Source organism: Athene noctua, chromosome 22, assembly GCF_965140245.1.
Source record: "Athene noctua chromosome 22, bAthNoc1.hap1.1, whole genome shotgun sequence".
NCBI classification, from domain to species: Eukaryota; Metazoa; Chordata; class Aves; order Strigiformes; family Strigidae; genus Athene; species Athene noctua.
The window spans coordinates 7,813,473-7,840,406 of NC_134058.1; the positions used below are offsets into that span (position 1 = coordinate 7,813,473).

The 26,934-nt window shown below is 60.0% G+C and overlaps 2 protein-coding genes across 4 annotated transcripts; both read right to left on the reverse strand.

The window, feature by feature from the left end:
* Window positions 1-1,005: 1,005 nt before the first annotated feature.
* Window positions 1,006-22,164, reverse strand: CROCC (ciliary rootlet coiled-coil, rootletin). 3 transcript variants are annotated; one of them, XM_074924780.1, is made up of 36 exons: window positions 22,053-22,164; window positions 20,732-20,874; window positions 18,988-19,098; window positions 17,960-18,145; window positions 17,800-17,883; window positions 17,624-17,715; window positions 17,370-17,535; window positions 16,794-16,900; window positions 16,503-16,709; window positions 16,302-16,398; window positions 15,939-16,034; window positions 15,695-15,841; window positions 15,407-15,606; window positions 14,974-15,135; window positions 14,360-14,504; window positions 13,245-13,613; window positions 12,466-12,659; window positions 12,246-12,373; window positions 11,142-11,293; window positions 10,947-11,048; window positions 10,731-10,865; window positions 10,065-10,196; window positions 9,745-9,983; window positions 9,082-9,241; window positions 8,831-8,998; window positions 8,003-8,339; window positions 7,300-7,427; window positions 7,105-7,225; window positions 5,713-5,870; window positions 5,430-5,633; window positions 5,133-5,327; window positions 4,890-5,039; window positions 4,136-4,294; window positions 3,054-3,185; window positions 1,876-2,034; window positions 1,006-1,778 (listed from the first exon to the last, which is right to left on the reverse strand). In XM_074924780.1, exons 2-36 carry the CDS (start codon window positions 20,768-20,770, stop codon window positions 1,728-1,730), a joined length of 5,412 nt encoding a protein of 1,803 aa, XP_074780881.1. In that variant the 5' UTR covers window positions 20,771-20,874; window positions 22,053-22,164; the 3' UTR covers window positions 1,006-1,727. The 3 variants fall into 3 exon arrangements, with proteins under 3 accessions (XP_074780881.1, XP_074780882.1, XP_074780883.1); XM_074924781.1 differs by lacking the exon at window positions 22,053-22,164 and adding an exon at window positions 21,199-21,242 and having other exon boundaries at window positions 18,988-19,139; XM_074924782.1 differs by lacking the exons at window positions 20,732-20,874; window positions 22,053-22,164 and adding an exon at window positions 21,199-21,210 and having other exon boundaries at window positions 18,988-19,139.
* Window positions 22,002-26,406, reverse strand: NECAP2 (NECAP endocytosis associated 2). The gene is made up of 8 exons (XM_074924783.1): window positions 26,285-26,406; window positions 25,526-25,626; window positions 25,317-25,421; window positions 24,764-24,845; window positions 24,079-24,187; window positions 23,514-23,691; window positions 23,320-23,404; window positions 22,002-23,011 (listed from the first exon to the last, which is right to left on the reverse strand). The coding sequence occupies exons 1-8, from the start codon at window positions 26,389-26,391 to the stop codon at window positions 22,963-22,965; spliced, it is 816 nt and encodes a 271-aa protein (XP_074780884.1). The 5' UTR covers window positions 26,392-26,406; the 3' UTR covers window positions 22,002-22,962.
* Window positions 26,407-26,934: the final 528 nt, after the last annotated feature.

Here is a 26,934-nt window from a genome sequence, read left to right on the forward strand (position 1 = left end):
CTCAGCCCGACTCTTCAACCCCTCCAGGGATCCCGGGGACTCCCCCCTGCCCTGGGCAGCCCATTCCAACGCCCAACAGCCCCTTCTGCACAGAAATCCTTCCTCAGAGCCAGCCTGACCCTGCCCTGGGCAGCTTGAGGCCATTCCCTCGGGGCCTGGCGCTGGCTCCTTGGCTCCAGAGACTCATCCCCCCTCTCTGCCCCCTCCTGTCAGGGGGTTGCAGAGGGCCAGGAGGTCTCCCCTCAGCCTCCTCTTCTCCAGACTGAACCCCCCAGTTCCCCCAGCCGCTCCCCAGCAGACCTGTGCTCCAGACCCTGCCCCAGCTCCGTTGCCCTTCTCTGGCCACGCTCGAGTCATTCAATGGCCTTTTTGGGGTGAGGGGCCCAAAACTGAACCCACTCAGCGAGGGGCGGCCTCAGCAGTGCCGAGCACAGGGCTCAGATCCCTTCCCTGTCCCTGCTGGCCACGCCAGTGCTGACACAAGCCAGGATGCCACTGGCCCCCTGGGCACACTGCTGGCTCCTGTTCAGCCGGCTGGCAGTCACCCCCCAGGGGTTGATACGCTGTATACCTGACATGGGGTGTGTTTCCCCTAGAGCAAACAGCTCCCTTTGTGGTGTGCAGCTCCTGTAGAGCCTGCATCCCCCTCTATACAGCTCTATAGCGTGTCTCTCTCTTAGCGTGGAGCTTGCAGGGTGCATTATATTCCCAATTCTCTTAGAGAAAGGAGTCCGGGGGGGCTCAGTGGTGAGTTTTCTCCCTCATCATCCTCCCCCATCCCCTCCCCAGCCCTGCACCACTCCAGGCCTTGGGGGCACAAGGGATTCATCCTTCCCTTGGGGTTCAAACCCCCCCAAAAAGGCTTAAAACAAGGAGAAGGGCACCCCATAAGGATGATGTTCATGGCTCCGGTGCATCCCTGCAGTCTCCTCCAAAGGGGGAGTGGTAATAATTATAATACTAATATTATTTTTATTATGTATGATTATTTATTAGTATATCTTAATTCATTATTATTATTTAGGGACCTGAATCAATCCTGGTGTCCCAACAGACACACATTTTGGGCATCCCCAAAATACCACACCCTGCACCCCCCCAAAAAAAACCCTCAGGGGTTGCCAGTTTAGGTTTATCCACATTTAATCGTGCTGGGACTGACAAGGTTTGGCCGTGCTTGAAGCCACCACCTCGATGCAGGTGGGTTTTCAGCTTGGCTCAGCCCCCAGACCTCAGGCTGCCCCATAGCACCAGTAAAAACCTCAAATTCCAAAAATAGTGGTATAAAATCCCTGCTATTTTCTAAAAAAAACCCACAGAATCATCAACCTGGAGTAGTTCTTTTGTTAGAAAAAGGTGAAAAGATTAGGATCTGGTGAGTGTTGGGGCTTGTCAGGGCTGGAGGAGAGTCATGTATCGGGGGAAATAAATCAGGGGGCTTGGCCAGTGCTGAGACAGGGGTCTCCTGGGGCTAAAAAAGGGAGTATTTCCAAACTTTTTGTTAAAAATTGCAATAGAAAAGTGGGAAAAAACACCCATTGGGCCCCAACCTGTATCAAAAATACATGAGCGCCATCACCTCTTCGGTAAAGTGCGGCTTTTAGCTTGAGAAAAGGGCATGATGAGACACAAGTCGATGTGGTGTTTGAGCACGGGGATGGGGAACGGCTCCCCCCCTCACCCGTGAGATGAGCTGCGCCGGTCTCTGCGGGTGGTGCGGAGGGTCCTTAGGTGCTGGTGGGGTGACGGTGGAGCTCCTGCCCCTTCAGCAGCGCCACCTGCAAGGCAGGGGGTGGCGGGGTGAGATGGGGGGGAGCGAGGAGGGGACACGGGTGTGTGTCCCCGTCCCACCTCGGGGTGTCCCCCCGCATTCACCTGCTCCTCCAGGTCGCGGACGTGGTGGCCGCGGTCACGAGCCTCCAGCACCCGCTGGGCTTGGAGCTGGGCGATGCGCAGGCGGTCCAGCCCCCGCTGCAGCTCCGGAGACGGCCCAGGGCTCGGCACAGACGGGTGCTCCAGCACCGACACCTGTGCCTGGGCAGGCGGGGGAGGCTGTCACCCCAAAACTGGGCACCCGCCCTCCCCAGGCTGGGAGGAGCCCCAAAAAGAGCCCAGCACCACCCTCCCGCAAGCACCAGCATCTCCCCAAGCTGGAAGCGCCCCAAAAAGGAGTCCAGTGCCATCCCAGTATCCTTCCAAGCTGGGAGGAGCCCCCCAAGGAGCCCAGCACCACCCCAATACAAGCACCGGCATCTCCCCAAGCTGGGAAACGCTCCAAAAGGAGACCAGTACCATCCCAGTATAAGCACCAGCACCTCCCTTCAAGCTGGGATGACCCAGCATCATCCCAGTACAGGCACCAGCACCTCCCCAAGATGGGATGAGCCCCACGAGGAGCACCATCCCAGTGCAAGCATCAGCATCTCCCCAAGCGAGAAGCACCCCAAAAGAGCCCAGTACCATCCCAGTATCCTTCTAAGCTGGAATGATCCCCCAGAAGAGCACAGCACAAGCACCTGCATCTTCCCAAGCTGGGAAATGCCCCAAAAGGAGACCAGCACCAGCACCTCCTTTCAAGCTGCGATGAGCCCAGCACCATCCCAGTGCAAGCACCACAACATCGTCCCAAAATGGAAGCAGCCCAAAAGTGAGCCCAGTGCCATCCCAGTATCCTTCCAAGCTGGGATGAGCCCCCAAATGAGCCCAGCACCATCCCAGTACAAGCTCCAGCATCTCCCCAGGCTGGGATGAGCCCCCAAGGAGCCCAGCACCATCCCAGTACAAGCTCCAGCATCTCCCCAGGCTGGGATGAGCCCCCAAGGAGCCCAGCACCACCCCAGTACAAGCACCAGCATCTCCCCAGGCTGGGATGAGCCCCCAAGGAGCCCAGCACCATCCCAGTACAAGCACCAGCATCTCCCCAAGCTGGGACGAGCCCCCAAGGAGCCCAGCACCATCCCAGTACAAGGCAGAGGTGCACCGCATGGTCGGGCAGCACCCAGGGGTGCCACCGCCTGCACCCATCGCCCCTGGGGGGGCCCAGGGCCACCCACCTGCAGCAGGTGGATGCGGTGCTGCGCCTGCGCCAGCTCCCGCTCGGCCGTGCCCAGCGAGCGCCCCAGCCGGCCCTTCTCCGCCGAGAGCCGCAGCGAGGCCTCCTGCGTCCGCAGCTTCTCCCGCTCCACCTGCGCCGCCGGAGGGACACAGAGACACGGGGTGCGGGGGGTGCAGCACCCCCAACCCCCACTGCACCCTCCCGCCAGCGGGTGGGACACGGAGATATGCACAGTGGGACGTACCAGACGTGAAATACAGAGATACAAGGGAGAAAGTACATACACACCATGGAAATACATATACGTAACATGTAAAATATGTCTATTTTACATACTCTGTAGATCAATATAAAAATGGAGATAAACTATATACTGCATATGTTTTGCATATAATATATATCACACTTAAAAGCTATGTAATACATCTAATATACATTTCACATGTGAAATATATAGCATAAATATAGCATAAAATAGAAATATCATAAAAAATAGATACACCATCAAATATATAGCACAAAATAGATATTTCACATGTAAAACGTATATAAAATATATATAAAATGTACCATCAAATATTTAGCACAAAATAGATATTTTACATGTAAAACATGTATTGTATATAAAATGTACCATCAAATATATAGCACAAAATAGATATTTTACATGTAAAACGTACATAAAATGTACCATCAAATATTTAGCACAAAATAGGTATTTCACATGTAAAACATGTATATAATATATATATAAAATGTAGCATAAAATACATAGCACAAAATATATATTTTACATGTAAAATACATTCTAAAATAGATAAATATATAAATACATTTTAAACATATAAAATGTATGTATTTCAAGTGCATATAGATGCTGTGCAGAGTGGAGCAGGACGCAGCACATATAATAAAATATATTTAATGCTTGGAAAATAACCGTGCACTGTTAATAAGCTGGGTTTAGGGCTTTATATTTGATTTGCACCCAGTTGTGGCCAAGGAGGGCTGCGAGTCCCGGCTGTGCTGGCACCCAGTAGTGACCCCAGGGGCACCCACGGGTGCCACCCGCCCTCTCACCTTGTCCAGGGTCTTCTTCAGGGCGCTCTTGTCCTTCTCGAGGCGGAGAGCGACGCGCTCGGCCTCCCGCTTCTCGCCCTGCGTGCGGGTCAGGGCGCGCTGCAGGCTGCCCACCCGCTCCTGCAGCCCCCCCTGCTCCTCCTGCCGCTGCCGCAGCGCCTGCGCCAGGCCGGGGGGTCAGCCCCGGCCCCCCAGGGGTGTGGGGAGGGGGCTGCGGGGGGGGAAAGAGGGTGCTACAGGGGGGGCAAGAGGGAAAGAGGGTGCTGGGGGGATATGGGGGCAAGAGGGCACTGCATGGGGGAAAGAGGGTGCTGCAGGTGGGGCAAGATGGGGCTGGAGGTATATGGGGGCAAGAGGGTGCTGCATGGGGGGCAAGAGTGCTGGGGGCTGCATGGGGGACAGAGGGTGCTATAGGGTGCTTTAAAGGGGGAAACATGGTGCTGGGGGCTGCATGGGGGCAATAGGATGCTGTATGAGAGGGTGAAAAGGATGCTGGTGTTATATGGGGGCAATAGGGTGCTATGGGGGGCTGGAAAAGGGTGGAGGGGGCTGCAGGGAGGGGGAAAGAGAGTGGAGGGGGGCTGCATGGGGAGGCTAAAGGGTACAGAAGGGTGCATGGGGGCAACAGGGTGCTGGTGGGGAGGGGGAGAAGGGTGCAGGGTGCTGCATGGGGGCAAAATATGCTTCATAGAGTGGGCAAAGGGTGTCACGTGGGGGAAAAGGACATGGGTGCCCCCCCCCCCCCGCCTCTCACCTCCTGCTGCTGTCGGACCTGCGCCTCCAGCTCCTCCTTGCTCCGCTGCAGGGCCTCCTGCTCCCCCCGCAGCGCCCGCAGCTGCTCCCACAGCGCTCCCTTCTCCTCCCGCGCCTCCGCCAGCGCCCGCCGCGCCACCTCCAGCCCCTCCTGGGACGGGAGGGCGAGAAACACACCCCTGGAGACCCCCCCTCAAAACGAAGGCCCCCCGGTGTCACCCCACCCAAGGGTGCTGGCTCCTACCTGCAGCGCCCGGCGGTCGAGCTCGCCGGCAGCCAGGGCGCTTTGGAGCTGCAGCAGCCGCTCGTGGACCACGGTGCCATCGGCCGAGGCCGGCACGTTCGGCTCATTGTCCTTCGAGCCACTGGCCGCCAACGCCGCGCTCAGCCTCTCCACGGCCAGCTGCGACGCGCCGGCACGCTGCTCACTCTCTGCTAGCTACACCCCCAAAACCAAGAGCCAAACGACATATAATCATGTTTTTTAAAAAAAAAATTATAAATCCACGCAATCGGGATTTCGAGGAACTGGTGCCGTTACCTGCTTCTGGAGAAGGTCAGCGCGGTCTTGCATGGCCCGTGCCTCCGCTTGCCGCTCGCCCAGGGCCAGCCGTGCCCGTTGCAACTCGCCCTCCAGCACCCGCAGCTGCAGCTCCAGGCGGGTGCTCCGGCTCTCCGCCGCCTCCAACCGCCGCTTGGCATCCTCCAGCTCGGCCTCGCCAGCTCGCACCGCGCTCACCCTCTCCTGCAAGGCCATAAATCCCCCTGGCATGAATGGGGGTGGTGACAGGAGCAGGATTTTGCCCCCCCATGGCGATGCCCACCTGGGCAGCTCGGCGCTGGCCCTCGGCGGCGTGCAGGCTCCGTTCCAGCGCCGCCACCTTCTCCCGCAGCGCCCTCCGCTCCCGCTCGCCTCGTCGCAGCGTCTCCTCCTGCAGCACCAGCGTGGCCTGGGCGCTGCTCAGCTCCCCGCAGCGACGTCCTGCCGGGGCCACACCACGGTCACCCACCCTACCGGGCTGTGCACAGGGAATGGGGGAGGTTTACCAGTTTTACTGGGGTTTGTGGGATGGGCATAGGGAGTTTCACCAATTTTATTGGGATTTATGGAGTCTGCCCAGGAGGTTTTATCCATTTTAGTGGGGTTTACAGGGGATGCACGGGGCATTTACCAGTTTAACTGGGTTTCCAGGGGAGGAGAGTTACCAGTTTTACTGGGGTTTATGGGGATGTAAGGTGGGTTTACCCATTTCATTGGGATCTATGGAGTCTGAACAGGGGGGTTTACCAGTTTTAGTGGGGTCTACGGGGGGTGCATAGGTCTTTTAGCAGCTTTACTGGGCTTTACAGCAGATACATGGGGAATTTACCAGTTTTACTGGGTTTACAGGGGATCCATGGAGGGAGTTTACCAGTTTTACTGGGGTTTATGGGGCAAGCACAGTCGGTTTACCAGTTTTACTGGGATTGACAGGAGTTCCATAGAGGGTTTTACCCATTTTACTGGGGTTTATGGGGCAAGCACAGGGGTTTTAACAGTTTTATTGGGCTTTACAGGGGATGAACAGGGCATTTACCAGTTTTACTGGGGTTTATAGGGCAAGCGCAGGGGGGGGGGTACCCATTTTATTGGTATTTATGGAGTCTACACAAGGGGTTTTACCAGTTTTATTGGGTTTACGGCGGGTACATTGGTCTTCTATCAGTTTTGCTGGGGTTTATGGGGCAAGCACAGGGGGTTTACCAGTTTTACTGGAGTCTACAAGGGATGCACGGGAGTTTTACCAGTTTTACTGGGATTTACAGGGGATCTATAGGGGGTTTAGCAGTTTTATTGGTGTTTACGGGATGTGTGTAGGTGTTTTACCAGTTTTACTGGGATTTACAGGAGACGGACAGAGCGTTTACCAGTTTTACTGGGATTTATGAGGGATGCATGGGGGCTTTTACTAGTTTTACTGGGGTTTCCTGGGCATGCACAGGGGGTTTTACTTGGGTTAATGGGGTTTGCATGGGAGGTTTTACCCATTTTACCAGCATTTTGGGGCCATGCACAGGGGGGAAATCCCACTGAGCATCCTGCAGTCTCAGGCAGCACCATCACTACCCCCTGTGCCTCAGTTTCCCCAAAAGTCCTCGCTTGCCAGCAAGGCTCCTGTCTGGGACAAATCACCCACAATTTAGGAGGGGATACACCCCAAAAAAACTCCCATCACCTTCCTCGCTTTCAGTGACCAGTTTCTGGAGCTGCTGTGCCCGGGCACCAGCACTGTCCCGCTCCTCCTCCACCTCTGCCAGCCGCCGGCCCAGGCTGCCCACCTGCACCCGCAGTTCCTCCTGGGGCGAGAAAACGGGGCAAGAAACGGGCTTTTTGGGGACGGTGGGGAGGGGAGGGGAAAGTGGGGCCGTACCCGCTCCCGCTGCGCATCCTGCAGCTCACGCAGGAAATCCCGCAGGGCTGCCCGCACCGCCTCGGGCTCGGCTGCCGCATCGGGGTCCGGAGATGAGCTGGGGCTCCCCGACCCCTCTGGTCCCCCACCTGTATGGGGACAAACTGGGTGATGTGGGGACAGTGGGGCGCAGCACCCAAGGGAGGGAGGAAGGCAGGCTGGAACGAGCAGGATGTGTTGCAGTGGGATGCACACATGGGATATGGGGGACCCCTGGGGATGTAAGAGATGGAGCAGGGGGGTACAGGGGACCCCCAGGGATAGAGCAGTGGGGTATGGAGGACCCCCAGGGATGCAAGGGACATAGCAACAGGGTGATGGGGTGCAAGGGATGGAGATACAGGGGATGGAGTAATGGGGTGATGGGGGACCCCCAGGGATGGAGCAATGAGGTATGGGGGACCCCAGGGGAGCAGGGAATGGAGGAATGGGGTACAGGGGACCCCCAAAGATGCAGAGGATGAAGCAATGGGGTATGAGGGACCCCCAGGGATGCAGGGGACAGAGCAATGAGCTGATGGGGTTGCAAGACCCGGAGCAACGGGATAAGGGGGACACCCAGGGACGCAGGGTGTGGAGCACTGCAGCGGGACACACTGCAGCAGGATGCATCCCTGTCCTCTAAGCAAGGGACAGGGCACTGGGGGGCCCCGGGGACTCTCACCCTTGCCCGGGGAGCCGGCCCGTGTCCGGCCAATGCCCATGGTACGGCGCAGGGCGGACTGGATGCCTCCCAGGCGGGTCTCAGCAGCCCGGCGCAGAGCCTCGCCGCGGGCCAGCTCAGCTTCCAGCCCCTGTGCCCGACCCTCGGCCGCGCTCAGGCGCAGGCTCAGCTCGGCCGCTTCGCCCCGCGCCGCCTCCACCTTCAGCTGCAGGTTGCGGGCATCGGCCAGGAGCTTCTTCTCGTTGCCTCGAGCCTCCTCCAGGCTGCGGGCCAGGTCCTTCTCCCGCTGCCGAAATTCACCCTCCACCTCTGCCAGCCGCTGCTGCAGGTGCTGGAGCTGAGGGGAGGGGGGAGCAGAAAGGGGGTGATGTAGGCAGTTGGGGTGCAGGGCACAGAGAGGTGGGGGGACGGGGATACAGGGGATGAAGCACAGAGTGATGGGGTGCAAGCGATGGAGTAATGGGGTGAGGGTGAACCCCCAGGGATGGAGTAGTGGGGTATGGGGACCCCCAGGGAAGCAAGGGACAGAGCAGTGGGGTGATGGGAACACTTCAGGAACACCAGGCCCAAAGCGAGGGGACAATGGGGATGCAAAGGACCCCCAGGGATGCAGGGCAGAGAGTGGTGGGGTGATGGGGACACCCAGAGACATGGGGTACCAGTTATGGGGTGACAAGGACGCGTGGGGACAACAGGCATCAGGCTGTGGGGTGAGGGACAGGGACACCTTGGTTACGCAGGGTGCCAAGCTGTGGGGTTATAGGGACACCTCGGGATGGGGGAGCACCGGAGCAATGGGGCACTGAGGAGTCTTGGGGACCCCCCCACCTCTTTCCTGGCAGCCTCTGTGCCAGCCTCGCTCTCTACAACCTTCTGCCTGAGGCCGAAGGCTTCGCGACGGTTCTCTTCCTCCCGCTGCTCCTCCAGGGCCACACGCGCCTGCAGCTCGCCCACCTCCTTGCTCCTTTTGTTGTTCTCGCTGTCCAGGTCCTTCACCTTCCCAAGGAGGAGACAGGGGGGGTTGGGGGCACCCCAAATGGGATGAGGGGTGGTGCGTGTCCCACCATCCTCCTCCTGACCTGCCGGCGCAGCTCCTGCAGCTCGCGGCGGGCGTCGAGGCGGGCGCGCTCCAGCTCCCGCAGGGTTGCCCGCAGCTCCGTCACCTCCCGGTCCGCAGCCGCCCGCCCGTCCTCCACCAGCGCCAGCTGCTGCTCCTTCTCCTCGCTGGCACGCTTCAGGCTGTGGGAGGGGGGAGAAGGGGCATCGCCCATCCCTGAACACCCAAGGGACCACAGCACCCCCTTGACCCGAGCGTTACCCCAATCTGGAGCATTCCCCTCTTCTGCATTGCCCAACTTGGGTACCCCTTTGTCCCAAAGCATCACCCCAACCCTTGCACCTCTTAACTTGAGCATCCCCTTGTCCTGAGCATCACCCCAACCCCGAGCACCCAACACGTGGCACCACCCCATGCACACCCTGACCCCAATCCTTGCCCCAACCCTGAGCATCACCCCACCCCCTGCACCCCACAATTCAAGCATCCCCTTGTCCTGAGCATCACCCGTACCCCGAGCATCACCTCAATCCCTGCATTTCCAACCTTTTCCTGAGCACCACCCTGACCCCGAGCACCCAAACCACTGCACCACCCCATGCATCCCCTGCCCCCGAGCACCCCCCCTCCCCTGCACCTCCCATCTCACGCATGCCCTTCTCCTGAGCATCTCCCCGACCCTCACCTGATGCGCTCGCCCTCGGCACGCCGCAGCGCCGCCCGCAGCTCCTCGTTGGAGCGCCGCAGGGCCTCCTTCTCCCTGGCCTCGTCGCCCAGGGCCCGCCGTGCCTCCTGCGCCTGCCGCCGCTGCGTCTCCAGGCCCTCCCGGCTCTCCCGGGCCTCCCGCTGCGCCTCCAGCAGGTCCCGCCGCCCCGCTGCCCGCGCCTCCGACACCAGCTGCAGCTGCGCCCGCGCCTCCTCCACCTGCAGCCGGGGCGGCTGGAGATTAGGGGGGTGGGCGAGACATTTGGGGGTGGGGCGAAGGGGTTTAGGGGGGGGATTCACCTCCCGCAGGGCACCATCCCGCTGCTTGGCTGCCGCCGTCGCTTGGTCACGGAGAGTCTTCGCCTCCCGCTCGTGGGCCACTGCCGTCTCCTCCACCTGTGCCCGCAGGTTGCGCAGCTCTGCTGCCAGGCTCTGGTGAGGGGGGGCGGGCACAGAGCCCTGAGCATCCCCCCCACAGCAGTGTGGGGGTGCCGGTGGGGGCAGATTGCAGTGAGGATGGAGATGAAGGTGCTTGGGTACCACACCCAAACATCCCTATCACCAGGGAGCTTGCAATGGGGAGATGAGGGGGTTTACACTTGGGGGGCTGCAAGAAGGGGGGGTCATTGAGGGGTGTCAAAAGCAGAGGGGGTGTAGGGAGTGGGGCTTGCAAAGCGGGAGTGGCCCTCAGGCATTGAGGACTGCAATAGAGGGGTGCCCAGGCATGGGGATTTGCAACTGAGGGGCCATAGGGGATACCCAGCCATGGGCATTTGGACCTGGGGGGGAGCTGGGGGGAGCATGGGGGACACCCAGGCATGGGGGTTTGCAATGGGGGGGCCACAGGGGATGCCCAGGCATGGGGGTTTGCAATGGTGAGCAGTGCCCAGGCATGGGGGCTTGTAGTAGGGGACATGTGGAGCTCTCTGCCATTTTAGGGGGGGCCCAGGACCCCCACCCACCCACCTGCTCCTTCTCCTGGTGGCTGGTGACCTCTCGCCGCTGCTGCTCGAGCTCGGCCGTGGCCTCGGCCAGGCTCTGCTGCAGCCCCTCCAGCGTCTCCGCCAGTGCCGCCCGCTCCTCCTCCTGCAGTGCCAGTGCCTGGGGGGGCAAAACGGCTCAGCCAGGGCAGGGGGACACCAGAGCTGGGACACAGGGAGGGGGGACACTGGGGACACCCACCTGCTGCTTCTCGCTCTCGCGCTGCCGCCGCATTGCTGCCAGCTCAGCCGCCAGCTCTTCCTGCTCCCGCGCCAGCCGGCCCCGCTCGGCCTCCAGCTCCTCCTGTGAACCCCAAAAGTTAGCACTGCCCTCCCCCCCCCCAAAAAAATCATCATTGCAGCCCAGAAATCAGTATTGCACCCCATCAGTGCCCACCTTCTCGCGCTGGAGGCGGTCGAGCTCATCACGGTGTGCATCACGGGCGCTCTGCAGGGCGACTGTCACCGCCGCCGTCTCGGCCGCCGCCACCGCCTGCCGTCGGGCCTGCAGCTCCTGCTCCCGCTCCAGCCGTGCCGTGCCCAGTTCCGCTGTGGGGACACCCCCCGTTAGCGGGGACGGGGGTTAAGCGATAGGAATAGGGACACGGGCGGGGAGGGAATGTGGTGGCAGAGGGCTTGACCTGGGCAGAGGTCATGACCCTGTTGAAGGTGGCTGGGGGTGGAGATGAAGATGGGGACAGATGGGTGTGAGGATGGAGATGGCCACGGGGATGATGATAGGGATGACAAAGAATAGGGATGGATAGGGATGAAGATAAGGATGCACAGGGAGGAAGATGAAGATGGGAATGGAGAGGAATAGGAGTGGATGCAGTTAAAGATGGAGATGAAGATGAGGATGTAGAGGAATAGGCCTGAATCGGGATGAAGATGGGGATAAGGAGACATGGGGAGGATGATTAAGATGAGGAACGGGGATGAAGAGGAACGGGGAGGAAGATTAAGATGAGGAACGGGGAGGAAGAGGAACGGGGAGGAAGATGAGGAACGGGGATGAAGAGGAACGGGGAGGAAGATTAAGATGAGGAACGGGGATGAAGAGGAACGGGGAGGAAGATTAAGATGAGGAACGGGGAGGAAGAGGAACGGGGAGGAAGATTAAGATGAGGAACGGGGAGGAAGAGGAACGGGGAGGAAGATTAAGATGAGGAACGGGGAGGAAGAGGAACGGGGAGGAAGATTAAGATGAGGAACGGGGAGGAAGAGGAACGGGGAGGAAGAGGAACGGGGAGGAAGAGGAACGGGGAGGAAGAGGAACGGGGAGGAAGAGGAACGGGGAGGAAGAGGAACGGGGAGGAAGAGGAACGGGGCTGGATGGGGATGAAGACGGGGTTGAGGAGGCATGGGGAAGAAGATGAGGATGGCCACGAAGAGGAATAGGGACGGATGCAGTTGAAGATGGGGATAAGAAGGCATGAGGAGGAAGATGAAGATGAGGACGGCCGGGGTGATAGGGACAGGGGGGGTCGGGAGCCCTCACCCTCCAGCGCCTCCTTAGCCTGGAGCAGGGTCCGGCCCTCGGCCTCCAGCTGCTGGTTGCGGGTGTCGAGCTGCGCCAGGCGCTGCTGCAGCTGGAAGATGCTGCTCTCCAGCCCCTCCTTCTCTGTCCTGCCGAAACGCCGCCAGCCTCGCTGCCGAAACTCGGGGTCCAGGGGTGGGGAGACACCCTCACCTCCCCCCCACCCCTCAGCAGCACCCACCTGAGCCCGGCCGCCTCCTGGGCCTGATCCTGCCCCTGGCGCTGGGCAGCGGCGAGCTGGACGGCCAGGCTGGCCCCCTCCTTGGCCAGTCCCTCGCGGGCCCGGCTCAGCCGCAGCAGCTCCCGCCGCAGCCGCTCCTGCTCCCCCCGCGCCTGCGCCAGCGCCTCGCCCGCCGCGCTCTGCTCCTGCACCGCCTGCGGGACACCCCGTCACCCCCACACCCACCATGGCCCTCCCAGTCACCCCCCACAGCCTCCCAGTTAACTTGTACATAATCCAACCCACCCCTTCCAGTTATCCATGCACTCTCCCCATCCCTCCCAGTTACCCCATGCACCTTCCCAGTTCCCCTGTGCACCCTCCCCATCCCTCCCAGTTACCCCATGCACCTTCCCAGTTCCCCTGTGCACCCTCCCCATCCCTCCCAGTTACCCCATGCACCTTCCCAGTTGCCCCAGGCACCCTCCCCATCCCTCCCAGTTGACCCTGGCACCCTCCCAGTTGCCTCATGCACCCTCCACATCCCACCCAGTCACCCCCTGCACCCTCCCCACCCATCCCAGTTACCTCCTACAGCCTCCCAGATACCCCAGGCACCCTCACCACCCCTCCCAATTACCCCATGCATGCTCCCCATCCCTCCGAGTTGACCCTGACACCCTCCCAGTTACCTCCTGCACCCTCCACACTACTCCCTGTTACACTTGGCACTGTTCCAATTGCCCCGTGCACCCTCCACATCCCTCCCAGTTACCCCCAGCACCCTCCCAGTTGCCCACCTGCCCCAGGTGCTGGCGCAGGCGCAGGTGCTGGCCCCGCAGCACCCGCAGCTCTGCCCGCAGCCCCCGGCAGCCCTCCTCGGCCACCCTGCGCGCCCGCTCCAGGCCCTGCCGCTCGGCCGCCCCGGCCCGACGCCCGCGCTCCAGCCGTCCCCGCAGCAGCGCCAGCTCCTGCCCCAGCTCCCGCGTCCGGATGCGGCCGCTCTCCCGCTCCTCTTCCAGCCGCGCCAGGCTCCGGCTCAGCTCCGTCTTCTCCCGCGCCAGCCCGGCCGCCAGCTCGCTCGTCTTGGCCAGGGCGTCCCGCAGCCGCCCCTCCTCTGCCGCCGCTGCCCGCTGTGCCGCTGCCAGCTCCCCGCAGCTGCCCTGCGCCTGCCGGGCGGCCGCGGGCGATGGGAGCTGGACAGACTCTGCACCCGCTGCAGCACCGAACGCACAGGGGCACCCAGTGCATGGGGGGGGGCACCCACTGCTTACAGGTTGCACACAGTGCATGGGCTGCGCCTGTTGCTTGCAGGTTGCACCCATTGCTTGGGGATGCGCCTGTTGCTTAGGGGCTGCACCTATTGCTTAGCATTTGGGGTTGCACCCACTGCATGGGGGTGGCACCCAGTACACAGGAGTTGCACCTGCTGTGCGGGGATGCACTTGTTGCTTAGGGGTTGCACCCAGGGCATGGGGATGCGCCTGTTGCTTTGGGAGGGGGATAAACCTGCTGCATGGGCCTGCACTCACCACACGGGCTGCGCCTGTTGCTTACAGGTTACACCTGTTGCTTGGGGGTTGCACCTGCTGCACGAGGTTGTGCCCATTGCTTAGGGTCTGGGGTTGCACCCACTGCATGGGGAGGGGGGTACACCTGCTGCACGGGCGGGCACCCACCGCACGGGCTGTGCTCGTTGCTTACAGGTTGCACCCACCGCATGGGAGGGCTGAACCTGCTGCATGGCGGAGGGTTAAACCTGGTGCATATGGGGCCCAGGGGTTGCACCTGCTGCTTGAGGTAGCGCCTGCACCTACTACCGAGGGGTGCACCTACTACCGAGGGGTGCACCCGCTGCGTGGCACTTACACGCTACAGAGGGGTGCACTGGGGCGGGGGGATCGGGAGGACCCACCTTGCCCAGGGCCTCGGCCAGTGCCTCCCGCTCGCCCCGCGCCACCTCGGCCTCCAGCACCGCCCGGTTCAGCGCCTCCCGCACCTCCAGCAGCTCCCGCTGCGCCCCGGCCCGCTGCGCCTCCAGCTCCTCCACCTGCTGCTGGCTGACAGCCCCCACGGGGGCACCCACGGAGGGGGGGGCAGATTGCAGCACCCACCATTTTACAGCACCCCACTTGGGGCAGGGGCTGCAGCACCCATGGAAGTTTTGTACCTCACCCACTAGAGGGACGGGGGACGGGCAGCACCCTCCTTGTGGGGGGGGGGGCTTCAGGGGACCCACTTGAGGGTGTTGCAACATCCACTGAGATGCTGCAGCACCCACTCAGGGTGGGAGGGGAAGTTGCAACACCCAATTTGGGGAGGGCGGAGAGGTGGGAGCACCCACATCGAGGGTCTTCAGGGGACCGACTTGGGGGGGATTTCAGGGACCCACTGAGATTCTGCAGCACCCACTTGGTGGGGGGGTGCAGCACCCAACTGAGGCGGGCAGAGGAAGGTGGCAGCACTCAGATTTGGTGGGAGGTTGCAGGGGACCCACTGTGGTCTTGCAGCACCCACCCGTGCCCCCACCTGCTCTCCAGCTGCTGGCGGGCGGCCTCGGCGGCGCGGGCGGCCTCGGCCCGGGCATCCTCCAGCCCCTCGCCCCGGTGCTGCAGCTGCGCCCGCTCCTGCTGCAGGGCACCCGCCCGCTGCTGCTCCCCTGCCAGCGCCTCCTCCGCCTGCAGCCGCTCCCTGCCAGACAGACAGACGGACACAAGTGGGCAGAGGGGTGGGGTGATGCTCGCAGGTGGGTGCATCAGGATTGAGGGGCGTGTAGGGATGCAGAGGAACAGAAAGACAGAGATAAGGGTGCAGGGATGGACGGACGGACAGGGCGAGGTGCAGTGGGACAGACGCAGACAGGCAGGCAGGATCCATGGGGATTAATGTTCAGGGACGGACGCACAACAAGCCAGGGGGATGGACGGACGGACGCACGACCAGCCAGGGGGATGGTGGGTACCTGAGCAGGACCTCGGCCTCGGCGCGCAGGCGGGTCACCTCACGCTGGGCCTCATCCTGCGCCCGCCGGCAGCTCCCGGCCTCGGCGTTGAGCTCTTCCAGCCGCCGCTCCAGGGCCTCCAGCCGCTTCTCGCTGTCCCCCAGCTCCTGCCGCAGGCTCCCGGCCACCTCCCGGCTGGCTTCTGCCTGGCTCTGAGCATCCTGGGAGTGGGAAAAAGGGGGTGGTCAGCCTTCCTCATCCTCATCTTCATCCTTCTCCTCCCCCCGCAGAGCCCTCCCCAGCGCTCACCTGCAGCTGGAGGCGGCGGCGGCGCAGGGCAGCGTGTATGGCGGTGGTGGCAGCGCTGGGCGAGAGGCTGCGGCGAGGGGATGTGGGGGAACACGGGGGGGACTCCGGGGGAAGCGGTGGCTGCTCGGGGTCATCTGCCAGCACTGCCTGAGAGAGGAGGGGGAGACCCCCCCCTGTCACCAGAGGGAGAACGAGATGGAGAAAGGGGAAAAAACTGAGGCAGGAAAGGGGGAAAACCCAGCACCTGGGTGACATCCTTCAGCGTCTGACGGAGCAGCTCCACCTCGGAGCGCAAAGCCTCCACCTCCGCAGGCGATGGCTCCCGAGCGCGCGAGGCCTCCTGCAAAACCCCCGTCGAGGCCTCAGGCAGGGCCAGCAGGTGCTGCACGGCGCACCCCAGCACCCGCGGCAGCCGGGCACACACCGGGCGCTGCCCCCCAGCACACAGAGTTTGACACGCACCGTGCCCCGGCACCCATCACCTCCTAGTGTGCGCTGTGCTGCACCCGGCAGCATCCCTCGACGCCCTGGCACCCGCTGCGGGGTGCAGCCTGCCCCGGCGTGCAGCCCACCACCACCCCCAAAACTGCGCATGCCCTGCACTCACCAGGTTCTGCAGCTGCAGGGTCAGCGCCTCCACCTCACGCTCCTTCTCCCCATCCTCAGCCCGCAGGCGCTCCAGGGCTGCCGCCAGCTCCGCCAGCCTGCGGCGAGACACCGGGCAGCAGCAGGGACGCCCCCCCACCCCTCTGACCCACCCCCTCCCAAAAAAAAAAACCACAAAAAGACACCCCTTAACCCGTGGTACCTGGCACCAAGGGCAACTTTCTCCAGGTCGGCGTCCCGCGCCCGCGCCGTCAGCTGCTCCTCCAGCTGCGCCAGCCGCAGCGCCTGCGTCTCCCGCGCGGCGCCCGCCCGGCTCTCGGCCAGCCGCAGGTTGGCAGCCAGGTGAAGGCAGGCGGCATGCGCAGCCCTGCCCGTCCGCGAGGCCTCGTGGCCCAGCTCCGCCAGATCCCTGTGTTGGGAGAGGCAGGATTGGACCTGGCCATCCTTGGGGAACTCAAGGGACCCCCCCCACCCACACCAGGACTCCACTGACCTCTCGGTGGCAGCTTTTATCTCCCCAAAGTGCCGCCTGAAAGCCACCACCTGCCTCCAGAGGGTCAGGAGCCGGCTGTGCTCGTTGCTGAAGTAGGTGTTGAAGGACTGTTTGGGGCACACGGAGCTGCATCGGTGCCAGCTGGGTACCCGCCAGGTTTGGGGGACCCTCCCCATGCAGCCACCTCTGCCTTGTAGCTCCCCCAGGCAGCACCCCCTCTCCTCATGCTGCCCCCATCTCTCTCCCCTTGATCCCCCAATCTCCATACAACACCCCCATCACTCCCACAATTCTCCACAGCCAGCAGCCCCCCACCCCAATTCCCTGCCACCCTGCACAGAGAGGGCCGGCGGACACATCCCCCTGCCCAGCATCACCCTCCCATCACGTGCCTCATCCCCTGCACCCCCAAATTCTTCTCTGTACAACATCCCCTGTGACCCCACATCCCTCTCAGTGAGCCTGCATCCCTCCCCACATCCTTTTCCATTCCACACCCCCGCATCCCTCTGCCTCAAATCCCTCTCCCCGTCACCCCCCAGGCCCCCATCACATTCCCAGGGACCCCCCCCAAACCTCCTCCTCGCGCCTCCATTCTGCCTCCCGCTGCTCCAGCTCATCCCGTGCCCGTGCCCAGTCAGCCGTCAGCTTGCGGATGTCCTCGCTCAGTGCTGCGTTGGCCACGTTGGCTTGTTCCAGCTGCTCCCGCAGCATCGAGTTCACCTGCACCAGGCTGCTGCTCCTGGGATTGGGGGGGTGTGTGTGTGTCATGCATGGCTGGAGCATCACCCTCAGGGGGGTCCTGCAGCTCCCCAGGGACCCCTGCTCACCTCTGCTGCTCCTCTTCCAGCCGGATCAGGGCGTTCTCCAGCTCGTTGGTGCTCTCCTCCTCCGGTAGCGAGCTGCTCACCTCCAGCTGACTCTGCAAGTACATCAGCCCACTCGCCATCACCCCAATTTGGGGGGATTCAGCACAGGGAAGACCCCCCCCAAAACCAGCGCTCACCGTCAGCCTCTCCTGCTCCAGCTCCGTCGCCTTCTCCAGCAGCTGCTGCTCCACTTCGCCACATTTCTTCTTATATTGCAACACCTGGACAGAGGGGATGGGGTGGGTGACACTGAGGTGGGTCCCCAAAATGTCCCTGTGTCCCCTAAGAAGGATTTACCTTGGCTTGGAGCTTCTGCACCAGCTGGGCTTGCCGCTGCTGGCCCTCCTGGTACGCCTGCAGCTTGCGCTTGTAGGCAGCTTGTTCCTCCTCCAGCAGCCGCCGCAGCTCGATGTTGTGCTGCGCCAAGCTCCGGCTCTCCGCCGCTTCCCGCTCTCCCGTCTCCAGCCGCAGGGTTTGCTCCAGCTGGGATGGGATGTGGGATTTCCCCGGATATCCCCCACCCCCGACACCCATCAGGATGTTAAATCCACCACCCCAACACCCACTGAGCATCCCCCAACTTTACCCGCAACACCCCATCCTAGACAAAGCCAGTTTGGGACAATCCTACAGCAAACCCCCATACAGCCAAAGCTGAGACACCCCCCCCAAATTTGATATCCCCTGCTCTTTGCATGCACAGGGTGGGGATGAATAGGAAAATTTGGGTGTGCTTTTAAAAATAACCCAACTTTGAATCTAGGAGTTTGGCAAAGCACCATCCTGGCTTGCATGGGATTAGCCGATGCTAAAGGATCCTTAGGCACGGAGGTGGTGATTCCCTTTGGGATATTTTCCCGATATTTGCTTTTATTTTGCAAACAACCAGGCACAAATAGGGGTGCTGCTCCCCAAAAAACCCTTTAGATTCAGATCTCCCCAGGAGCCATGTTCAGCATCTGGCTGCTGCCCAAAGCCCTTTTTAATTCCCCCGTTGCCACGGTAAAGGGATGCAAAGAAGAAGGATGCCCACAGGGGGCGGGGGGGGGGGGGGGGGGGGGAGTGGAACTTGCTTCCCGAAAAAGCAGCTGGATAAATAAAACAGGGATGGGGACGCTCTGTGCATCCCGCAGGACAAGCCCCAGCATGCCAGGACAGGCCTGGACAAGCCAGGTGTGCTGCAGCGAAACTCCCATCGCAGGGATGTTGCAAGACACCACAACGTGTCCCACTCCGAGCACAGGGAACGCCAAGGTCACACCTCACAGCGCCTTGATTTTGGGGTCCAAACGGGTGGGTTTGGGTTAACCCAGTTGGGGACTTACCCGCTCGCTGATGGCGTTGTACTTGATGGCCAACTCATCGCGCTCGGCCCGGCTCTGAGCCAGCAAGTCCTCGACACGTGACAGCTCCTGCTGCAGGATGCGGTTTTCCTCCTGGAGGGACAGCAGCGAGGACATGGCCCCCGCGACAGCCGCTGCGGGACGGGGACGGGGCTCAGGCCGGCTCCAGAAAGCAGCGGGATGGGAATCCAGCTCTGGGTCAGGGATCTGGCCCCGGGATGGAGCCAAGACGCCCTTTGCTAGCAAGAGCTGCTTTGTTCCTTCAGCAGGGAAGGGGGCTGGGCTGAGCCTTCCCCACGCGCTCAGCCAAGGCCACAAAAAGCCCTTTTTCCCCCTCCCCCAGTTGCAAATGCTGCACCCCCTGCGACTCAGATACGCTGAGCAATGCAGTTGGCAACGGCAAAACTCAACTACAGTTCTGAAGTTGGGGTCACAAGATCACTGGAAATTTACAGTTGCGATCACAAAACCGCGGGAAATTTGTAGCCGCAATTACAAGGGTGCTGCAGATCTGCGCTGGCGATCGCAAGATCACTGCAGGTTTGAAGCTGCGATCGTGAAACGGCTGCAGGTTTGCTTCTGCAATCACAAAATCGCTGCAAAATTGCAGTTGTGATCACAAGACCGCTACAGAATCGTGTTTGCAATTGCAAGGCCACTACAGATTTGCAGCTGCGGACCCGAGTGCTGCACATTTAGAGTTGCAACCGCAAAATCACTGTAAATTTGTGTTTGTGACCACAAAAGCGCTGCAGGTTTATAGTTGCAATTGCAAAACCACTACAGAATTGTTTGCAATTGCAAGATGCTACAGATTTATAGTGGCAATCACTAAATCGCTGCAGATTTGCAGTTGCTATCACAAAACTGCTGCAGCTTTATAGCTGCAACCACAAAGCCTCTGCACATGTGTTTGCGATCACAAAACCGCTGCAGATTTAGTCGCAATCACTTAACTGCTGCAAATTTGTGTTCGTAATTGCAAATCCACTGCAGATTTATAGTCACGATGAGAACATCGCTGCAAATTTGCACTTGCAATCCCACAACCGCTGCAGATTTAGAGCTGCAAGCGCAAAACTACCACAATTTGGTGATGATCACCAAGCCGCTGCAAATTTGTGCTTCTGGTCACAAAACTTGCGGCAGAGTTGCGGCTGCGGCCACAAAACTTGCGGCAGAGTTGCGGCTGCGGCCACAAAACTTGCGGCAGAGTTGCGGCTGCGGCCACAAAACTTGCGGCAGATTTACAGTTGCTTTCACAAAACTGTGGCAGATTTACAGTTGCTTTCACAAAACTGCGGCAGATTTACAGTTGCTTTCACAAAACTGCGGCAGAGTTGCAGCTGCAGCCACAAAACCGCGGCAGAGTTGCAGTTGCTTTCACAACCCCCCGGCAGATTTATGTTTGGCATCACAAAACATCTGCAAATTTGCGCCTGCGATCACAAACCCGCTGCCAATCCGCAGTCATAACAACCAAACCACTGCGATTTTACAGCGGCGAGCGCAGCCCCGCCGCCGCTTTGCAATCTGCAGCCCCAAACGCACCGTTGCACCGCAAACCACGGCTGCAGAAGGGCCGTTTGCACCGCAAACCACCGCTGCAGAAGGGCCGTTTGCAATCGCAAACCCGCCGCCCCCCCCGTCGTGGCTCCGTGGCCCTTCCCGCGAGAGCCGCCACCAGTTCCCGCGGTGGAGGGGGGGGATGGACACCGACACCCACCTCAACCACAGCCTCCCCCGGGGGCTCCGCTTCACTCATGGGCCCCTCAGGGGGTGCGCCGAGCCCCTCGCACCCCCTCGCCGCGGCCTCCCTGCTCCCAAGCCCCTTCCCGGGATTTTTGGGGCTCCGTTTTGGCTCGTCGCCTGCGGGCGGAAAGCGGATGTGTGGCCGGCGTTAGCCCCAAATCCTCGCCTTCCCCTCCCAGCGTGACGGCGGGGCCGGGGACCCTCCTCTTCCTGGCCGCTTCGGGGGTCCCAACGCCTCCAGCGAGGCTTCAAGCTGCAACATTTTAGCATCCACCACCAAAAATATCCCCCAGAAACTCCCCGGGCCAAGCAGGGCTTTGGTAAATAAAACCAACCCCTGAGGCTCTCAGCGAGAGGGGAATGAGCAAAATCAAGGAAAATATAAAAAAATAGCAGTGCCCGGCGCTTCCCCGTGCCCCAAATCAGTGGAAATGTGCTTACTTTGCTGTGCTGTCCCCCCCCCCGGCAGGATGGTGCTGGTTCCCACCAGGGAAAGGAGCTTCTTGGAGAGAGAAAGCCAGCCTTTTCGTTAAGCCGTGGCCCTCGTTAAGCTCATTAAAGCCCAGGGGTTTGCTCTGGCAGGAAAAGCTTCGGGGTGGAGCGTGCCAGCGTTGCTACGGGGCAAAGCGGCATTAACCCCCCCCCCGCCCCGCGGGATGAGTCCCCCCCCTCCTCCGCCAGAGCCTCCGCAGGCACCCCAGGGCAGGAAATTTTACCCCCTGGAGTAATTAAGGACTTTTTGCCCTTAAAAGCCGCCGGTAAATCCCCAAGCTAAGCTCAAACCCCGCCCCACCAGGGGCTGGAGGCATGCTGTCCCCAAAATAAATCATGGCTCCGACCCCGAGCCACCCTCCGGAGAGGGTTGGGGTCTTCCAGCCGCTCTCTTCCCCAAGAAAAAGGGCCCTTTTTCCTGCCCAAAAGCCACAGATTAACGGCAAGGGGGGAGACGGCGCTGGGACAAGCAGATGGGATCGAGGATTTAGGGCATCTCAGGTTGCTCCGGCTAGTGGGAGCTGCCTCGAGGCTCCCCCCTTGCTTTGGGATCGCAAGAAACCCTCTTTTTTCCCTCATTTCTTTCCTTACCTTCCCCTCGCCGAGTCCTTCACAACCATAAAACCAGCGCTAAGCAACAAGCGTCTGTTGTGCTTCGCTGACTGACACTCCTCGGCACCAGCAAGGAGGGGGAACCACAAAAGCTCATTACAGCCCCTCCAAGCCCACACTGGGGGCTAAAAAGATTCATATTTGGCATCAAAAACATTTTATTATTTGCTTTGAAGTGTTACATCTCTCACCTGGGTTTGCGCGCTCGCTGCCAGGCACAGTTAAGCTCTGAAACCAAAATGCTCATCAAATTGGAGATGAAAAGAATAAAAATCCAAGGCACTGAAAAAATGTAAGCAGGACTTTGTACACCGAAAGGCCTTAATATAAATAGGTAAGAAAATATTTATTTGTTTAAAGAGGAATCTCAACGCCAGCTCTGTCAAAGAGACCAACTCCATTCTGTCCTTCATTGCATATATCACTTAATAAAAAGTCCGCAGAAAGAAGTAAAAACCTCTCTTCAAAACAGAGGAGGAAAAAAACCAAAACAAACTTCCCAGAGCAAGAAATCAGGAATTTCAGCATCAAAACGCGGTGGTCCGGCTCCCACACCGCACAGTTAAACGCTCAGAAAAGAACTGGAGCGATGCTTGGCATCTCAGCAGAACGTTGGGTCTGGATTTTGCAGGCGAGGTGTCTCCAGGAGGATGCTCCCCACCGAGGGATGAATTTATCCAGCCCAAATACGCGAGGAGGAAGCGGAGGAGTCTCCAAGGAGGCTCTAGAGCATGAACCTTTAGTGAAAATTACCTTAATTAGGGCAGCACTGCAAGCGAGAGTCCTTCTGCTCTGAGCACTCGCACGCCCTCTCGTTATCCAGGAGAGGTGCCGAAGCCAACAGCTTTTTTTTTTTGTGGAAAGGAGAAGCCTCAGAGGTTTGCTGCAATCTGGGCAGAAAATAAAAGGCCCCCGATAGAGAGGGTGCTGGTGCGGAGAGTTTTAAGGCACGTGTTCTTTTGCCCTCTGGCACTTATTTCAGCATTTCAATGCCGGGGATTTAAGGGCAAGAGCGGGGTGTCCCGAAGCCCCAGTTTTGGTCCTGAAGGAATCTCGATGATTCCAGCACCCGCACAGGGAAAAGCGGACAAGGGGCTTGGATCAGAACTGAACCCAGCCTGCATTTGCCTGAGTCTGGCTAGAAGCTGATCTGGAAAGAGAGAAAAAGAGGGGGAAAAATTGATTTTAGACATTAAAAGGGACTGTGGCATGTGGGAAGGGAGCTGGGCAGGCAGAAACAGGTCCTCTGGGGTCACCTCAAAACTCTCCCCACCGCACAGAGCAGCAGGGGAAGACAGGGCATGGCACTGCGAGGAAGAGGAAGGCAGCACCCACAGACCTGCACTGAACTTGGGGAATTTGCAACACATGCTGTTCAGAGCCCCTTTTAAATTCCAAACGGGTTTTCAGCAAAACAAGTGGGATTTGGATCACCCACAACCCCCCACATGGCCTCACCCTGAAGCTTTGGCAAAGTCTCCCCAGACATCGGCGGCGGCTGCGGCGGGAGCAGCAGCGGGCTGCGGCCAGGACAAGAGGGAGTCTGTCGGTGGGCAGGAAAGTCAGAAAGAGAGACAACAAACACCCAGAGTTATTTTCCACTCTTATAGGAGTCTAAAGAGCTTCACAGTTGTTGCTGTATGACCACAGACCTGTGATGGGGGTGCCCGGGAGCTGGGCGGGCTCAGAGAGCGACGATGGCCGCTCTCCAGAAGGATAAACCGGAGCGGAAGATTTTCCTCCAGGAGGCGGTGGGAGCAAGCTCAGGCCCCCAGGACCTGCAGGACGTGGTCTGGCATTCCCCGCTGTTCCTTCCTTTTTCTTCATATTCTGAAAGGAGAGGGAAACTTGGGTGGTGCCACGTTTAAATGCAGAGCCGGAGCGCGATTTCTCCCAGCTGCAGCTCGCACAAAGCCAAATCGCTTTATTCTGGGGGAAAACACGGCTGCACGGTGACATCGCACAGCTGGCGCAGCAAAAGTGCTCAAACCAAGGATGGCTTTTAACTCACAAATCCCCACCATGAACCCACAGACCCGGTTCTGTAGCCAAGAACCATAACACAACCCCTCTGCAAATCACTGCACGCAGCGTTATCACAAAGGGCTCTGCTCTGGGCTTCCCCCTGCACAGGGATTGTGGGGCGAAGCCACTGCTCTCTCTTGTGCCATCCCAAAGGAAAGGTTGGCGGTGGATTTAGCTGGAAAAGCCCCTCACCGCAATGTTGAGTTTGATGGTTTGTCCCTCCTTGAAGCCCAGATCCAGTTTGGGTCCCTGATCAGGGTTCTCAGCCTGTTTGGCCAGCTCGCTCTGCTGCCTCACCCACCTGCAGGAAGGAAATAAGCAGAAAAGGGCACATGAACAACCAGCCTGAGGCTCTCCTGGACAAATCCTGCCCAGGATCATCCCCTCTGCCTGGCAGCAGCTCTTTAAAGGTGCTGGATGTGATCCGAGACCTTGTCTGCCAGAGTAACGTGCCAGGGGAATGATTCCTACCAGCGGCTGTCAGTGCTCGAGCTGCACCAACCATCCCATGCCAGCAGCACATCCCATCCTCCCCACAGCCACCACCTGCCAGCAGCTGGAGCAGCATCCCGGTCCCTCAGGAGCAGCCCCTTACTGGTGGCACGCAAAGAGGAGGACAGGAATTAAGAAATTTGCCCAGTTTTGGACTGGGAAGCCCAGTTTGGGACTCTGCTAATACAGACTGGGAAATATTTGAGAGAGGGAGAGCTGCCTGCACAAAGGCTGCGCAGATGAACAGGCGTTTCCACCTCTTTAGACCACGCTTGCCTGCCCAAGTGCGACAGGAGCTCACAGCTTCCTCTCCCCCAGCATTTCTGGCGTACATCCGCAAAAAAAATGTCAAGCTGAGAGGACGCAGGGCGAGGCACAAACTCACTTAAAATGGTCTTGGAGAGCCACGTTGAAGTCAAAAGCATCCCCACGGTCAACAAAGCCAACTCCGATGAAAGCACGTCGGCCTGAGGAAGAGTAAGGGTGGGAATCACAAAGCAGCAGAGGAAGAGGGAGGGGAGAGGCCTTCCCACACACCCTCGTGCCTGCCACCTCCTCCAGCTGGCACTGGGACTCCAGAGACTGAGATACGGGACTGGAGATATCTTTGGCTTGTTGGCTGCATGTAGAGGCTTAGTAAAACCAGTTTTTTAAATTAATGTAAACAAGTCAAAGCGGAGGTTGGCATCATGGCAACAATCCCGCACAGAGAGGCGTCCTCACGCTAACACCGAGCAGTGAGATTAAACTGTTTTTATTCCCGGTGAAGGACAGAGCACGGCTGGTGTGTGGGAGCAAGAGAATTCGTCCTTTTGCCACTGTACACAGGGAATATTTAGCCCTTGAAAGCAGGAATCATTCACAAATAAGAGCAGCAAGGACACTGAAGACTTTCTGAGGCGATTCCCCCAGCCTGTCCCCTGTGTGATGGGACGTACCGTTCCCATCTTCGATCCGGATGACAAAATATCTGCTGGAGTCCGTCACGCTCTCCACAGCGATGCCAGGGAACTGCTCCACTGGCGCCTGGGCAAAAAGCTCTCCTGAAAAAGGGAAATGGGAGCGGGTTAACACCAACACGTAGCAGCTCTGCGCCAATTTCCTCCCCACGAAGAGGCATGGAGCTGTCGCCTCCCCTCCTCCTTACCCGAGGTCTTGTCTTCCAGCTTAATGTAAGCGATCTTGCCCTTGGCCGTGATCCGCAGCCTGCCGCTCCATGCCGGCTGGTCCAGCTGCCACTCTGCAGCTCTGAAGAAAGAGGAAACAGCGACGGATGTCTGAGCTGCTTTCCCAGACAACAGCACCGACCTATTTTAATGCCCCCATAATGCATCACGGAGCTCATCTGCTTGATTCTCCTCCTTAATGGTACCAAAGCGGCTCAAGAACCTGCTTGCACCCGCGCTTGCTGCAGGAGGTAGATTCATCAAAATGTGTCTCTCGTTTCACCCCAAACCAGCTGCCTCCGTGCAAACCCGGGCGTCAGGTCCCAGCAGGGACCAGGCGAGAATTGCACAAGAGGTTTCACTTCCCTTTCCACGGATCTCCAGCTCAGAAGCAATTTCTTGAAGGTGCTGAGCTGCCTTAGCTACAGCCTGCCTCTGCTAGAACAGCCTTATCATTTAATGATAGTCCAGGCCGAGGAGTGATGGGAGAGGAGCCCCAAAACACACGGAGGGATGGAGATCCCCGGCTGGGGAGCGGAACGGGGGGCGGATACTTCATGAGGGCCAGGCCGTGCTGCCCCACAGCGAGGGACAGGCCCATGGGGAGGGAACCCCACACACCCCCACGACAGAGGGACAGACACCCCATGGGGAGGGAGGGGACAGACGCCACGTAACCCAAGAGGGGACAGGAGCAGCGCGCAGCGGGACAGGGCCCACGGGGGAGGGTCAGACCCCACCTGTAGCCGCGGTTGGAGGCCCGCGGCGGCACCCGGTAGACGTGTACGGCCGGCTTCACGCACAGCACCGCCTCGTACTCCTCCTCCTCCGCTGCCATGGCCGCCATCGCGGCGGAACTCCGCCCGCCGCCGCTCTGGGACCCCGCCTCGATGGTACGGCCCGCCCCCACGGCGCCGCCCCCTTCCCCCGGGCGGGACCGAGGGGGAGCGGAGCGGGGGGAGGCGCTTCCGCACCCGCCGCCGCGGCGCCCCCTGGCGGGCGGGAGGCTCCACTGCAGGGAAGAGGAGGGGGAACTGGTCCCAGCGGGCTGACGGAACTGGGAACCAGTACGCGGTGGCGGAGCGGCTGCACAGCGCCCGGTTGCGGCCAGCTCCCAGCCCAGCCCCGTCAAGGCACACCGCCAGGCGGGCGTGCTGCTGCAGCACCTTTCCTCCCCACTTCGCAACTCCAACTCACTAAAAGTCAGATTTATTTTTTTTTTCCCCGATTCCACATTAAAATATTTAAAGAATTAAAAGGGAGTCAGGGCTTGTAGGAGCTGCCAGCACACCCTGAGCCCTCTTCGCCTCAGGGAGAGGCAGTCCCTCAGCCTGTGCCCACCTTCTCTGATGGTTACTGAGCACAACGCCTGAGCAGGGAGACCAGCACA

What these genes read in the sequence shown, in the direction of transcription:
- NECAP2 (XM_074924783.1), bottom strand. Translation starts at nt 26,391, where the DNA reads ATGGCGGCCATGGCAGCGGAGGAGGAGGAGTACGAGGCGGTGCTGTGC. An exon ending in CCGGATCGAAGATGGGAACG is followed by an intron (nt 24,846 to 25,316) that starts GTACGTCCCATC and finishes ACTCTTCCTCAG; the next exon opens with GCCGACGTGCTTTCATCGGA. An exon ending in CCATCAAACTCAACATTGCG is followed by an intron (nt 23,692 to 24,078) that starts GTGAGGGGCTTT and finishes CTCTCCTTTCAG; the next exon opens with AATATGAAGAAAAAGGAAGG.
- CROCC (XM_074924780.1), bottom strand. Translation starts at nt 20,770, where the DNA reads ATGAGTGAAGCGGAGCCCCCGGGGGAGGCTGTGGTTGAG. An exon ending in AATGGAGGCGCGAGGAGGAG is followed by an intron (nt 16,901 to 17,369) that starts GTTTGGGGGGGG and finishes TGCCCCAAACAG; the next exon opens with TCCTTCAACACCTACTTCAG. An exon ending in CAGGAGGCGGCCGGGCTCAG is followed by an intron (nt 12,374 to 12,465) that starts GTGGGTGCTGCT and finishes GCGTTTCGGCAG; the next exon opens with GACAGAGAAGGAGGGGCTGG.